The sequence below is a fragment of the Spodoptera frugiperda genome, unplaced genomic scaffold (assembly GCF_023101765.2).
Source record: "Spodoptera frugiperda isolate SF20-4 unplaced genomic scaffold, AGI-APGP_CSIRO_Sfru_2.0 tig00001864_1, whole genome shotgun sequence".
Classification (NCBI taxonomy): domain Eukaryota; kingdom Metazoa; phylum Arthropoda; class Insecta; order Lepidoptera; family Noctuidae; genus Spodoptera; species Spodoptera frugiperda.
Genome location: NW_026095738.1, coordinates 98,921 through 114,906, shown reverse-complemented (window position 1 = coordinate 114,906; position 15,986 = coordinate 98,921). Strand labels below are relative to the sequence as shown.

Genomic DNA, 15,986 nt, shown 5'->3' with positions numbered 1-15,986 from the left:
TCGATGCCATAGTGGGATACTGCTGCTCCTGCCGTGTAGGTAGGCGAACTGTGGGGTGCTGCGCACACGTGATGACCGTGGTTTGGTATCTAAGCTGGGGCCGGTATAATGATATTCATGCCCCAGCTCCATTCTTAGACAACTTTTTTGATGAATATGAAGATTAATCTATATTTATATTTTATATAAATATACAGGTCTAGTATTACTTGCGAGGATTAAATATTGTTCCTGTTAATGTTTAAATGCAAAAACATGGTTTTTTGTTTAGATTAAGTTTAACTCATAAGAATGTGTCTTTTATGGTAATAAAAATCTAAGGAAATAAGGTTTGCATTTGATTAAATTAAAATGGTTCATAATATTATTCTGTTAATATTGGAACACCTCAATTGTTATAAATAGGGTCCGGATTAATATGTAAATACATATTTTTAATTTATGTGATTTTCGGCCTAGAATGTGTTTTTTACGTCGATTCTCATATTTAGACTGTGAAAAACTAGGTAAGTTTTATTTTCCATATTTCAAAGTCAAGTCCATATTTTACAAGAAAATATCACAATCATCCATATATTCACAAAAATACATAATATTTACGGCTACACGGCTCCGTATTTCGTTTCTCTCGCGTTTCATTGTCGCGTCGGTAGGTACTAGCCAGCCAGCGAGTAGCGACGCCCGCAGAAATCAAACAACAAGGTTTGATTTTCGAGCATGCTACCTGAGGCGCGGGTGGGGGGGGGGGGTGTGTGCTCCGAGCACGTCTGAACAGGTTTGCTTATTAGCATGCTATCATCGATTCTGTTTCGATCTGCGGCGGACGACTGTGTTACAAGAAAATTAAATCCGCAATATGTCGCGTTGGGGAGAAGAAAAAACTTTGCTTTTTGTGTCACACTATAGAAGTTACGAATGTCTGTGGAACACACATTCTCCTTTATATAAAAATAATATTGCACGTAATAATGCTTATGAGGCTTTATTAAATGACATGAATGATTCAAGTTTAACAATAAAAATATTTAAAACTAAAATTAAAAACCTAAGATCTGTGTATCAAGCCGAAGTAAGAAAAATCAACAATTCGAAGCGGTCCGGAGCTGGTGCAGCAGACGTTTATAAACCACCCATGTCATGGTTTATGGAAATGAATTAATTTATGGCAGACAAGGACAATTATCGTGAAACTATTGAATCCGACTAGGTGGTAAGTACCTATCTATTAAGTTATATGTTAATCGGCATTCTCTTTTTACCGCTAAAACTATTAATTATATTTTTTTATTTATCATTTATATTTTACCTCGCTAATAACACTGAAAAATGGTACAAAATAATGTTGTCCCGCTAGATTTTTATAATATCACATTTTGCGTTGGCTCGATTCTTAGTGGTGGCAGAGGAAATAGTTACTAGCTGGTCACAACAAGCGACAGAAGAAACATTTGCGACACGACCTTAATTGCAGTTATGTGATTGGACAACCGGATATGAATGGGCTAAAACTGATTATAAATTAGAGTTCTACAATCAACACCAGACAGCAACACATATTTAATTCCAGGAAAAGATTCGCTCAAAAATAATGAAGCTGAAAAAAATTCAAGGATTTTGACGAATATAAGAAAGTATTTTTTTCATTTTGGAAATTAACACTACCAAATAATCAGACCGACTGGATTACTGGTTGCTGTGATTGATACCCCAAAAACCCATTATTTCGGCGTCCGGTAAAGTACAGTTTTACCTAAATAGGCCTATTGAGGTTTGCCAGGAAAGCTTCGACAGTTTGCGAGTCGAATTGAAAAAAGAAGAAGCCAATGAACAGTTACTTATAAAATATCATATTAGTGTTGTGTTTTTCCATTTAAAGGTGCTTTAAAAGCTGCCTATCAATACTGGAGAGTGAAATTTACATTCTCGTCCAAAAGAGACAATTGTAAACAAGTTAAACTTATTATTTTTAGGTGGAGGCCCTCCTCCTTCAGATGATGACAGCCTATTCCTATTCTAGGGCAACAACGTCCTACCAAGCCGTAACAGCCCATTACTTGATAAATTGGGACATGAAGTCTGCATTACTTGGCTACTTTCAATGTCATGAGCGGCACACGGCCGAATACATAAAAAATTAGTCGTACAAGTTGTTCTGCTATTGGGACATACAGGATAAAATATTTGTCTACGTCACAGATAACGCAGCAAATATGAAGGCTGCTATTCGTTTGACCAATTTTGCGCATTGCCGTGTATCGCGCACACTCTCAATTTAGTGGTGCGTACAGGACTCCATAAAAGTGAACTCGAGGCGCTGATAAAAAAAATAAAAGCTATTGTAGATTGTGGTTGAATGAAAATAATTTCTGTAGTATTAAGGAGTACTTAGAATACTAACGTTACAACTCCAACGCTTGCAACTTGCACTTGCTTGTGATTAACAATTTTGCATGCTTTATTATTAAGCTAAACATGTTTGATCTAATTTTTGTGTGTAAGACCTTTTATACCATGTGTTATGCAAATAAATATATTATTATTAACATTTTCACAAAAGTCCCATAGCTAACAATAAATTGATTGCAATGCAAGACCAGCTGAGACCTAATCAAAAACCCTTAAAGCTCAAAATGGACGTAGTAACAATATGGAATAGTAGGTACCCTGAATATGATTGAGAGGATTTATTCACTTCAAGAAACTATAGAAGCGTCTCTTGGGATCCTGCACAATCCAGTAGAAAATCTTACCTAAGGCGAATGGCAGACACTGCCAGAAATAATAAAAATCCTGAAGCCATTCAAACAACTCACTGAAGAAATGTCTTCTGAAAAAAGTGTGACTAAACAATGTCTTCTGAAAAAGTGTGTTTCAATAGCCGGGTCCACACCGGACGATCCATCGCGCTCCGATCGCGCGCGGCAGCAGCGCGATCCAAAGATGCAGGCAGGCATTTATTATAAGTAATAATTTCACCATAATATTTAATATACAGGGTGGGCCAAGAATTCGTTAACATTTAAATGTAACTTACCGCGCAAACTATTGCCGCGCGGGGCGCGGGCGCGGGCGGGGGCACTAGCTCGCTTCTTGGAAATTTAGTCGCAATGGATCGCTTCACGGGGCCGCAACGCGCTTACTGCGTGAAACAGTTTTATTTAAACAACTTTTCGCTCATTACTGTGAGACGCTTATTTCGCGTTGAATATCGTTTACACGACTTAAGTCAGTGTCCAAGTGCTCCTTTAATAAAGAAATGGGTGAAGAAGTTCGAAGAGACGGGATCTACACTAAATGTGAAACAAACCGGCGGCCCGCGGACTTCTCGGAGCGAAGAGAACGTGCAGCAAGTTTCCGCTTCTGTTCGACGTGATCCAGGTTTATCGACACGCAAACGTTCGGCTGAATTAGGATTATCCCGCACATCATTACGCCGTATTTTGAAATTAGATTTGAAATTACATCCATATAAGATCCAGCTAGTGCAAGAACTAAACCCTAATGATTTAAAATTGCGTAAGTCATATGCCGAAACAATGTTAACTCGATTCAGTAATTTTGACAACATCTTATTCTCTGACGAAGCCCATTTCCACCTAAATGGACATGTAAACAAACAGAATTGCAGGTATTGGAGCTCGCTGCTCGCTGCAATACAATGAGAACATGGGAGGTGTAGACAGGTCTGATCAAAATATTGGTCTGTACAGAACATCAATAAGAGGAAAGAAAAGGTACTTCTCATTGATTTGTCACGTTATAGATATGGCTTTACATAATTCGTGGCAAATTTATAAAAACAATAAAGGCGAATACGATTTTCTTCATTTCCGCAGAAGCGTTGCGGTAAGTCTTCTTGAAACTTATAAGAAAAATACTGAACGCAGAGCAACCCGAGTCTCTCAGAATTACCGTGAAACCTCACGTTTTGATGGTAAAGACCATATAATTAGATATAGAGAGAACCAACTTCGCTGTTTTATATGTCATAAGAAAGCTAAATTCTATTGCCCCAAATGTGATGTAACATTGCATCCCAAATTTTGCTTTGAAAACTTTCATATTCCTAAATAAAAGCTTGTAAAACTCTAATTTTTGTATAACTTTTACCATGACTGTTATAGTAGCACATTTTGCTAACGTTCTTTTAAAAGGACGCCATTTTCCCGGTTTTCCAAACATGTTATATTTTTTTCATTATTTTTTTCAAGTAATATATTACATTATAATAATACTAAATGAAATTCAATGAGATCCGAGGTATATTGATGTTTCAGGAACAAGTGGGTTAAAGACTGAAAAGTAGAGCATGCCAAACATTTTGTGAGCCTCTGGAACCTGATACAGCAGGGGTACAGCTAAAAGATCAAACATATATTACCAAATCCTAAAATTACTGGCAGCAGCCGAAGGCAAGCGTCTTATTCGTTTCACGTTTATTTTGATTTGACATATTTGAATCTACGTTGTTAAGGTTTTTATTTGTAACATTAGCTTTTCTCATTAGTCATCAATATTCAAATCTCATTAGATATATTAACTACCTTCTTACCTACTATATGTAGTACTCGATTAAATATTATGAGACAGAAAAACTAATGCTGTGACAACGTAGGTTACGTAGGTTTTTTTTTTTTTTTTTAAGGGGGGAAAATCATCCAATGACTTCTCTCGCCAGGGCAAAGCGAGAGGGAGTGTCAGACTCTTACTGACTAAAAACCACCCCGTTCCTACTCCTGCTTGTCGAGCCGGAGCCCCGGTAAACCCGCTAGGTTGTCCGCAGCTCCGGATTAAGCATCAGCCCTACTGGGCCCCATCTGTGGTGGTCTGATGGCTCTTTGAGGCGCGCGCGGAACGCAACGCGCCGCACGCACGGGTCTGGTTCTGGTCGGGCGGCGAAGGTTACGTAGGTTACGTTAAAACTTCAGATATTTGTTTAGTTTTTGTGTTTACACTTAAGGTTCGTGTAAGATACGAATAATTTGATCATTATTTTAAGCATTTACCAAAACCTACTAAGACTTTATTCATTTTAAAATAACATTGTTGACACTGAGATTATTCAATGTTGAATAACTTGTGAATAACTAAATTTGTGAAACTTGCGATAAAGGTTTAGATGTTTATTTATTCCTTGTTATTTACTTCTTAAGTTTATGATTAAAATAAGAGTAATTGATAATTGAGGCCGTCAGCTCAAAAGTGGCCTAACCCACAATTTTTCATAATCGTACTTATCTATTGCAATTCATTCGAAACTTGATAAATTTTAATGTTAAACCGGCCTATCTCTAGTTTCACCCTTAGTTAGAAGATGGCGTCGTTAACATTATTTTTGCATGCATTGTTTTTGCCTACGTTACAGTGTAAAAGTGGCCTAACCAGCTTAGGCCATTTTTGCATCCTGGCAACACCCCCTATTTTGGCGGGTTAGGTTGACTGCTGTCATCGAAATGTCAATTTTTTTTCCGTATACCGCGCGTAAAGTTTTAAGACACTTGTATGAACAAAGATCGGCATCTTATCTTGTGGATTGTATTGAAAATCTATAAAACTATTCACTATGGAAGATTTGGAAAGCGCAGAAGACGTGGAAACTAATATGCTATGTAAGTACCTAGAAAATTAATAATTACTCAGTTTATTTTGGTGTGGAAATGTTTACTTCAATGAAAGTTTTGTTACAGCGCTCTTTGGTTCTGATTACCAAGATTCAGGGTCAGAATATTGTCCGTCAGGGGCCGTTCAATTATTACGTAAGCACTATGGGGGGCGGGGGGTCTTTGCTTTGCTTATTTTGGATGACATGGGGGTAGGGGAGTCTAGATGATGATTACGTCATCGGTAGTTATTTTCTTTTTTACACGAATGGCAACCCACACATTGTCTTTGCTTGAAAACGAAAAGCATTTTCGGGGATTCCCGCAAGTAATACATACATTTAGTGAACAGTGCGCGGTAATTCCCCTACTCGCTTTAGAACCGAGTAAGGGAATTACCGCGCGCTGTTCACTTGTCTAAATTTCCTCTATCAGTGTATTGTTTCGTTTGGCTGCTATAGCGAGTAGACGTATTGTAAGCATAGTAAAGCAAGTTAACATTTGTGTTACCATTCATTCCATTATCCAAAGTTTAATGTTTAAATAAGATGTCATTTCAAATAGACAAATCCAAGTTATACCAAAAATTGTTTGAAAGTTTTAAAAAATCTCATACAAGTACGAAAGTACAAAATGTACAAAAGTTAGTTAACGAAGTGTGGCGAAATTATAAATTACAAGCAAAATCCGACAAGGAACTAGATATTATTGTATCTAAGAGAATCGAAGAAGAATTGCAAGCAGCGACTAAGAATAAATCCAATTTACTACATTTTTTTTCTAAGGTGAGTGACGAAATCATTTTAGGTACCTACTAGAAATATTAGAAATCGCCAAAAAGTTTCTCTTTGCTAATTAGAAAATATTATGGCCTATCTTAAAGTATAGAGGTAATATTCATTATATAGATTTATTTCTTATAATTGATTCCGTCAATTGGTCACAAAATACAGGATGTCAGTTTTATACATATATATTATATACCTACAGAAAACTATACTCTATTCAAATAGGTATTTAACAGAATGTAAACAATCTTTATATGTCTTTTTATTGAAATATGTGGTTTAAAATTGTAAACTGTGTAAAATCTGTTGTGATTCATTTAAAAACTCAACCAATATTAAAAAATTGCTTTTCTGTAAATACATAAAGGTGCGTACAAACATCGTGAGGCGTGCGCCGCGAATGGTTCGCACGTATACATGTGCCGTAGCATGCCTCAGGTTGATGTATGCGAGACGAACCATTCGCGGCGCAAGCCTCGCGATGTCTGTACGCACCTTTACAGATATCTGATTTTATAATTGCATATTTCAATAAAAAGACATATCAAGATTGTTTATATTATTTTAAATACCTACTTGAATAGACTATAACACCCTGTATTTTGTGACCGGAACGATTTGCTCGTTTAAAGATATTAGATTTAAAGCCATAGGGTTTTGTATTTACCATATTTATTGCCATACTTTGTATTTATGTAGCTTAATAAGAGAATCTTTAGCAGAACCCATAGAAAGTTTTTATTTTTAGGCAACCTGTAAACCTGCAGAAAAAACACAAATTACACAGCCAGCTTCAAATATTAAAAAACAGGAAGAAGATAAAATAAAAACCGGTAATGAATCACAACAGCAATGCGAAATTAATAAAAATACAGATAAACAGAGACCAAAACCTTCTCAGGAAGCTATGAAAAATAAGATTGCTCTACTCGAAAAAAATTTGAATGCTTTGTATTCTGCCAGAGATACTATGTCAATCCGTGCTGAAGTTGATAAACAGATCATTAAGTTGCGCGAGGAAATAAAAACAGCAAAACAGTCTTTAAACAGGAAGGTTCAAAACGCAGTTGCCCAGAAGAAACACAGGGATGGTATGAAAAGAAAGTTAGAAGATATTTGTCATGAAAATCCAGAAATGAAAAAAAGACTATCTCTGAGGGATTCAGTGGGACGTCCTAATCTTGAAAGCAATCAACCTTTACTATTGAAAACAATCGCGGATATAGCTTTATTTGGGAGTGCAGCAGATGATAGAAGACGAACGGAATCAATTCGCAGCGTAAAAACTCTTGATGAACTCACACAAGAATTACGTAAAATGGGATTTGACATTAGTCGCAGTGGGACATATCTTCGTTTGATTCCCAGAAAATCTAATTCTGCAGAGGGACGAAGACATGTATCGACAGTCCCTGTTAAGCTCATTCGGGCTCAAACTGATCACCACAAGAGCCACTTAGATAGCAAGTTCGCTGAAACATCAATCCATTATTTAGAGAACATAGCATCCATACTAGGACCAGATCAAGTATTTTTCATATCTCAAGATGATAAAGCTCGAGTCCCTATTGGCGTAACTGCGGCAAATAAGCAAGCACCTCTTCTAATGCACATGGAATATAGAATCAAATTGCCTGATCACGATTGGGTAATCGCTGAGCGTCATAAATTAATACCATCTGTTTATGCTGGTATCAAAATCACTTCCAATATGCTAGGACAACCGCAAGCCGTTGGATATTCTGGACCAACATACATCGCTATTCGAAGTGGAAAGCATAGTTCATCTACTGCTAATACTCATGCTCAGGATTTCGAGACGCTTCTCGAACTTGAAGAGTTTCGACCATTAGCTAAAACTGACCATGGACTAGTAAAACCAGTGGTAATCATGACGGTTGATGGAGGGCCAGATGAAAATCCGCGTTATCAAAAAGTCATAGGGTTTGCTATACAACACTTTAAGCGACATGATCTCGATGCATTGTTTTTAGCTACCAATGCTCCCGGAAGAAGTGCGTATAACAGAGTAGAGCGCAGAATGGCTCCTCTTAGTCGGGAACTGGCTGGTTTAATATTGCCTCATGACCATTTTGGGTCTCATTTGGATGAACGTGGCGTTACAATTGATGAACATTTAGAAAGATCTAATTTCGAATTTGCAGGAAAAGTATTAGCTGAAGTATGGAGTTCAATGGAAATTGATGGCTATAATGTTAATGCAAAATATGTTGGGGCAGGTGAACAAGATCTTCCTGATTTTCCAGACATTAAATGGTATTCAGAACATGTGCGTGAAAGCCAATACTTGCTCCAAATTGTAAAATGTAGAAATACAGAATGCTGTCGTCCAAGAAGTGGACTATTTAGATTACTAGACAACAGGTTTCTTCCACCACCTGTAAAAGTAAAACAAACAGTTGATGACTTGGTTTTAGATGAAGGAGGGCAATTTCTTAATCTTCCAGTCAATTTAGCTCTACGCTTAAGTGCTTCACTCAAAGATTTCCTGCAAATGCCATACGATTATTTTTGTCCGACGGTACAATTGAGGCTATCAAGTCGAACATGCAAAACGTGTGGTCTTTATCATGCTTCCGTCAAGTCACTAAATCGTCACATCGAAAAGATCCATAAGAAAGTAAACACGCACACTGATAGGAAAGTTAGACCTGTAAGAGTCGCTGCTCGTCGTGCTAATGAACTGATGTGCATTATTCAAAATTTAGAGCACCATGATGTTGAATGGCTCGATGAGAATGACGTAGACATTCCAAAATCGGATGAAAGCGAGCAGACTCACAACACTGAGCAGCAATCGAAGCAATCCAATGTCATCGAAAACTTAGAATCATGGATTCGGGTTTCATGGACTGAAGACTGTTAATTTGAATTTAATATATGTACCAAAAATTTAAAATAAGTTTGTTATGTTAGTAAGATATAATATTTTTGTCCTTTACTCTATGTTGAATACCGTTTCAGTAAAATATAATCTCTATCCTAAATCTATTTTCTTATTTTTCAAATTATAATTATAACATTATAAAATTAAAAAAACAATACATTAATTGACAAATGTTTACGTAAGCATGGGGGGAGGGGGTAAGAGCTTTGCTTACTTTTGCTGACAAGGGGGATGGGGGGGTAAATAATTGCAATAAATCTGCTTACGTAATACTTGAACGGCCCCTCAGAAGCTGATCAGAATAGTGCTAGCTCTTTAACCAATTTGGAAGATGTTTTACAAGAGGGACTTCAAAGTTCAAGATTACAAGAAGACAGAATCACAGGGAAACCAAAGAAGAGAATAAGAAAAACTGAGAATTGGGCTAGGAATGTGAAGAATTAGATTTATGATTATGCATTTAGGTCTTACTCATACTAATGTACAAAATGTGGCCTCACGTAACAGGACTATTCCTGAAGGTCTATTTATCATATGTGATGGTACATATGTTTATATACAGAGTAGTAGTAACTACAAATACCAGAAGCAAACATATAGTCTACACAAGTACGCTAATTTGGTTAAACCATTTTTAATTACATGTTGTGATGGATATACATATTTTAGAGTGCACTGGACCGTATGAAGCAACAAAAAATGACTCAACAATCATGAGTGATCTATTTCGTAATGAAAGTGGTCCAATGCGCTCATTTTTACGGCAGGGGGACGTCTTTATATTGGATAGGGGATTTAGAGACGTGATCCCCGAGTTGGAAAGCTATAATTATAAAACTTACATGCCTGAGTCATTATTGGAAAATGAATTTCAATTGACAATTGATCAAGCAAATAAGTCTAGATGTGTAACTATGTGTAGATGGGTAGTTGAAGTTGTAAACGGTCGCATTAAAAGAGATTACAAACTCTTCTGACAAGAATATTTTAAAATTGCATGTGCTCTTTTGAATAAATTCCACCCAACAATAGAAGACAGACCTGATGCTGCGGAGTATTTACAAATTGCTCATGAGAGATTAAATACTAGCAATTTTTTAGGGAAATTTATTCGAAGGGAAAACATCAGGAGACGTGCGGTTTTCCAAAACATAGACAGCAGTGAGGTGACTGAACTTACTCACTCCTTCTGACCTAGAATTCCAGTCCCATGATTTTTCAAATTTTTAACAACTGCTTCGACAACTTTTCAAGGCGCCGAACTACTTACGCAAGTAGCCATCCCGATGAGAAACTTGGACTACACCACATCATGCGTTACCGACGACGAAGACAACGAAGCCCCATCGTCGCCTCATACTCAAAGATCAGGCGCTAACGCCCAATCTTTATTCTAAGGGAGGAGGTGTTACGTTGTAAGCTTTCCTCAGTACTTTAGCTATACTATATTAGATACACTTTAGATAAATAACCCATTTGCTTTATTTACACTCATTTATAATTATTACTTTGTTATGTTTCCCACTTTAGATAAACAACTCATTTACTTTCTTTACATTCGTCTACGATCATTTATAATTGTTAGTTACTTTAGATAATATACTAATTTACTTTGTCTACACTCATTAGATAGTTAACACATTTATTGATGTTATGCATTTACTAATGTACTATTTGTCTATATCACGATTGTAACAATATAAAAACTAGCTCATAAGCAAAACACAGTCAGTTCATCTCCATAATTCAACTGTGACATATCTCCTTAGCATAGTCAAAACTTGTAAATCTTATTGTAATAAATAAAGTTTATTTTTTAAAACAGTTAAGTTTCTTACTGCGTAACAAAAGCTCTTTTAGGCATTTTCATGCTGATGTCACATCCGCTACAAGAAGAGACGCAATATTGGTCTACCAACCAGATGTATTATGTTCAGCTTATAGCGGATGTCATGCCACTGAAAAGATACAAAAAATTTATGGAGTGTCTTCACGTCAATGATAATACCAAGGCGCCAAGCCGAGAAGAACCACGTTATGATAAACTGTTCAAGTTACGACCTTTAATAGATTTTTTGAATGATTGTTTTTCAAAAGAGTGCTCGCTATCAAAATCGCAATCAATCGACGAATGTATGGTCTAAAGGTCGATCATCACTGAAGCAATATATGCCTATGAAACCAGTGAAGAGAGGCTACAAGATTTGGGCTAGGGCCGACGCTTTGACAGGTTATTTATATGAATTCGAAGTATACTCAGGCAAAACTGAAAGAGTCGTGGAGGTCAGCTTAGGTCCTAATATAGTCTTTCGTCTCTCAGAAGCTATAAAACATAACGGTTGCCATGTAACCTTCGATATTTTTTTACATCAGTAGCATTGATGCGCGACCTTTACAATCAAGGTATTTTTAACACTAGGACTGTAAGGACTGATCGGCAGGCCTCCCCAAGATAACAAAGTAAAAAAAACTATATGCAGAAACACGAGTACAAATGGACGAGTCGAAATTACTTCAGGCAACATAGGCTATGCGCAATGGAAAGATACGAAACCTGTAAGTATTCTAACAACTGGATTTGACCCAAAAATCATTGTATCGACAATGATTTTTAGTACCACGAACACAAAAAGACGGCAATAAGGCCCTTATAAATTGCCCTCTTGCTATTGCGCAGTACACCAAGAGAATGGGTGGGGTTGATAAATTTGATCAGTTTCGTTCTCATTATAAATTAGGACGTCGCGCGTCGTTCCAATAAATGGTGGATGCGTTTATTCTACTTTCTAGTAGAATCTGCTTCAATAAATGCATTTATTCTTTATAAAACAGTACACGAAGGCAAAAAAATAAGCCAGCAAAAATTTCGGGAACGACTAGCCTATGGGCTTCTGGATGGTTACATTTCTTGAAAGAGAACTGCGGAACTCAGCTGGAAACGTTCTACGTCTACTATAACTCAGCCAGAAGTTTTGTTCACCTGTCTCTACCACCTCTGGCTTAAATAAGCAGCTTTTAACACCGCGTCTGGAATCAAGTACGTCAGATTTATCTGGAAATGAGGATTTTTATGATGATACCGATTATCCCCAAAAAAATAAAAAAGTCACGAAGTTTTGTAACATTTACACTTCATCATCGGAATCAGACGAAGAAAATAGAAATGAGAATCTCAGAAAACTTCCGTTACTCTCTAAGTCCAGTGAAGGTCAAATTGATGATGGGGAAGATAATTTACCTTTATCAGAACTGAAAAAATGTGCTGGGAAATCACCATTCCACAAACAAATACCCACTCCTAATTTCGCTATTATTAAAAACAAACCGAGAAGGAAAGCGGTGAATTATATAGGCCTGAAAGTAACAAAAGATTTGTTTGATACTGCTAAAGAAAAAACGGCGAAGAGCACTAAAAAGAAGGTCACATACGAAGTTGATAGGAAATCCAAAATCAAATATTAATTATCTGCGGCTTTTCTTTGATTTATTGGACATCGTCATGAACAATTCCTACATTGTTTATGAAAAACTGCATGCGCCACATCGCATGGAATGGCATTTGCTCTCATCACTTGAATACCGACAAGTTGTGGCTAGGGCTATGAGCCTCACAACCATTTACCGCATTATGTATGCCTTCAGTGAAGGTCATTCATATGAATGGGTGCGGAAGCAATTATCGGAAGAGGACCAGCCAGTTTTATCATTCAAAACAATTGCTGACTGGTATAGCTACTGCAGAGAGGTGGTAGTAATCTACATGCTAGAACATGTCACTGCTGACAGGAAAATTGGAGGACCAAATAAAATTGTCCAAATTGATGAATTAAAGTTTGGGAGACGCAAGTATAATAGGGGACGCCATATAGAAGGCCATTGGGTTATTGGCATGATCGAAGATGGGAGTGACGACCTGCGGCTAGAAGTGTGTCCTGACAATGAACGTACGTCTGAAGCATTGGTGCCACTAATAAAAAAACATGTTCAGGAGGGCTCTATTTATTCATACTGATTTTTGGAGAGCGTACCAATGCCTTCCTGAACATGGATATATTCACAAAAGAGTTAATCATAGTGATCCTATTAATAGATTTGTGGCACCAGATGGGACCTACACCCAAAGTATAGAAAGTCAATGGCGTCCCCTTAAAAAGTATTCCGTCAGCAACATAATAAATCTGATTTCACACACTGGCTGGCGGAATACCCCTGGAGAAGAAATATTAGAATTAATTTAAAAGATCCCTTTGAAGAATTATTAACTGCGGTTAAAAATGTATATAATATAAATGAATAAATATTTTTTATTCTTATTTTAGTGTTTCATTTCATTCAACCAACCAGAAAACTACATCATATACAAATATTTTTATACAATCGTAGAGCACTCTTCGACATTTTTTTTCCATTTTTAAATATATATTTACTACTTTGGGGGGTGGTCTGAGAGGTCGATAGTGACCCCATCCTTTAAAACCCCTAAGTTTTAACATAAAAATACCTAAAATGTACGATGTTATGATACCTAACCTTAAAATCTTCAATCTTGAATATCTTCAAAAGTATGCATTTCCGACAATCGGGAGGGGGTTTGCGGGGGAGGGATTACCCCCCGCGATTTACGCGATTTTCGGCCTAGAATGTGTTTTTTTACGTCGATTCTCATATTTAGACTATTTACATTTACATTTACAAGTTTTATTTTCCATATTTTTCCATATTTCAAAGTTAAGTCCATATTTTACAAGAAAATATCACAATCATCCATATATTCACAAAAATACATAAAATTTACGTTCTCGCTACTACACGGCTCCGTATTTCTCCGTATGTCGATAGTAAAATTTTTATTTGTTCGGGCTAGAGTTTAGGACTGAGGTAAGTGGAATCTTTTTTGATTTGACATTGTAATGTAAATAACGGTATTTTTGATGAGTTAAATATTGTGTTTCAAATCCATTTATTTGCGATTTTTGTCAGTTATATTAAATTACAAAGTGTCCCAGGATTGGATCAAAAAATCGTTCAAATTTCGTGAATGAACGGGTGTTCATTCACTGGTTAATCGTAGAAAACACGTTTTGGTTGAAAAACATAACTTACGCTAATGCTATAAGGTATTTTAAGAGCTATTTCTTAAATAGATTTCCGATTTTTTGGCCAGTATTGGGACAGGTATGTTTATTTACTGGTACATAAAATCCAGTGAATGCACACTTCATATTTTAAGACAGATTTCTCAAGAAATTTTAGGTACCTATTTCTACCTACCTACTTACCTACAGGTAGTAAAATAATATTGCAATCGTTTAAAATTGTTCATTTTTCTCTTGTCCATTTAAATTACTATGGATCACAAAAACAAGTACAATAGGTTTCAATACAGTCAACAAGCACTTGAAGCAGCTCTTAAGTCAATGGCTAATGGAGAACTAAATATCAATAAAGCAAGCAATGTGTACAAGATACCAAAATCGACTTTACATAATAAAATCACAAACAAGGTACCTTTGCAAAGAAAAATGGGCCCCCAGTCCGAGCTTACTGTAGATGAAGAAGCTAAGATTTCTGACTGGATTATAAATAAAGCTAAATTAGGTTTTCCAATACACCCAGAAGAAGTGTTCGATACAGTTGAAAATTTTATGACCATTAATAATAGGAAAAATAAGTTTACCGGGAATAGACCAGGGAAAAGGTGGCTTAGTTTATTCTTAAAAAGGCATCCTGAAATTACAAAAAGGAATGCGGAGATTATATCCAAAGGCAGAGCCGCAGTTACTGAACAAGTTATCAGAGCTTGGTTCAAGGAACTCGAAGAGTTTTTAACAGAAGAACAAGCATTGAATATAAAAGACGACCCCAGTCGCATATTTAATGCCGATGAAACAGGTGTAACGACCTGCCCGAAAACCGGAACAATATTAGGGCCCAAAAATTACAGAAACACTTACGAGATTTTGGGTGGGAAAGAAAAAGAATCACTTACAGTTTTATGTAATTTTGCAGCAGATGGGAGGGATGTTCCTCCATTTGTCATATACCCTTACAAACGAATGCCTCCGGCTGTGATACAAAATTTTCCAGATACCTGGTTTATGGGGCGATCAGACAGTGGATGGATGGTGTCCAACACTTTTTTTATATACATGTAAAGGAAATAATGGTTACATGTTGAGACGATAGGTGGCGCTGACGATAGTGTCGGTGGAGACGGGAGACGTCATGATTTTTTATTTGTCAAAGAATTGAATTTAATTTATTTTGTTATAAACTAATTAGTGGAATAAGAGCGACAATATAACTTTAAATGTCGTTTCTTTCATTTACAGGTAAAGTTTTACCAATACAGTAATGTTATGTTGTGATTATTCATTGTAAAATACTAAAATAAAAAAACTTTCATTTACAGAGCAACGCATGGTTTAATTTGTCGTAAATTCCATAAAAATAGAATAATTGTCTTATAAAACGACATTTTTAGTGAAGAATAATGGAAAAATTACGATTCACCTTCACAATATTAGGAGGATCTGATGGAAAAACTAATTTAATTTGCATAACGTCAATCGAAACTCCAGATGGACGATTATTTGATATACCGGATGATTTGAAGCCTGTAAGTAAACACATAGCCATAACTGCTACAGACTATTTCACCAAAATCAAGAACTCTCTGAAGAAAAGGCA

General features: G+C 36.4%; 1 protein-coding gene and 1 pseudogene across 1 annotated transcript; both read left to right on the top strand.

The window, feature by feature from the left end:
* The first annotated feature begins 5,814 nt into the window (after positions 1 to 5,814).
* LOC126913019 (uncharacterized) lies at positions 5,815 to 9,396 on the top strand. Its single transcript, XM_050707690.1, has 2 exons — positions 5,815 to 6,385; positions 7,137 to 9,396. Exons 1-2 carry the CDS (start codon positions 6,149 to 6,151, stop codon positions 9,273 to 9,275), a joined length of 2,376 nt encoding a protein of 791 aa, XP_050563647.1. The 5' UTR covers positions 5,815 to 6,148; the 3' UTR covers positions 9,276 to 9,396.
* Positions 9,397 to 10,538: 1,142 nt separating this feature from the next.
* On the top strand, positions 10,539 to 14,642 carry LOC126913020 (uncharacterized; annotated as a pseudogene).
* The last annotated feature ends 1,344 nt before the right edge of the window (positions 14,643 to 15,986 follow it).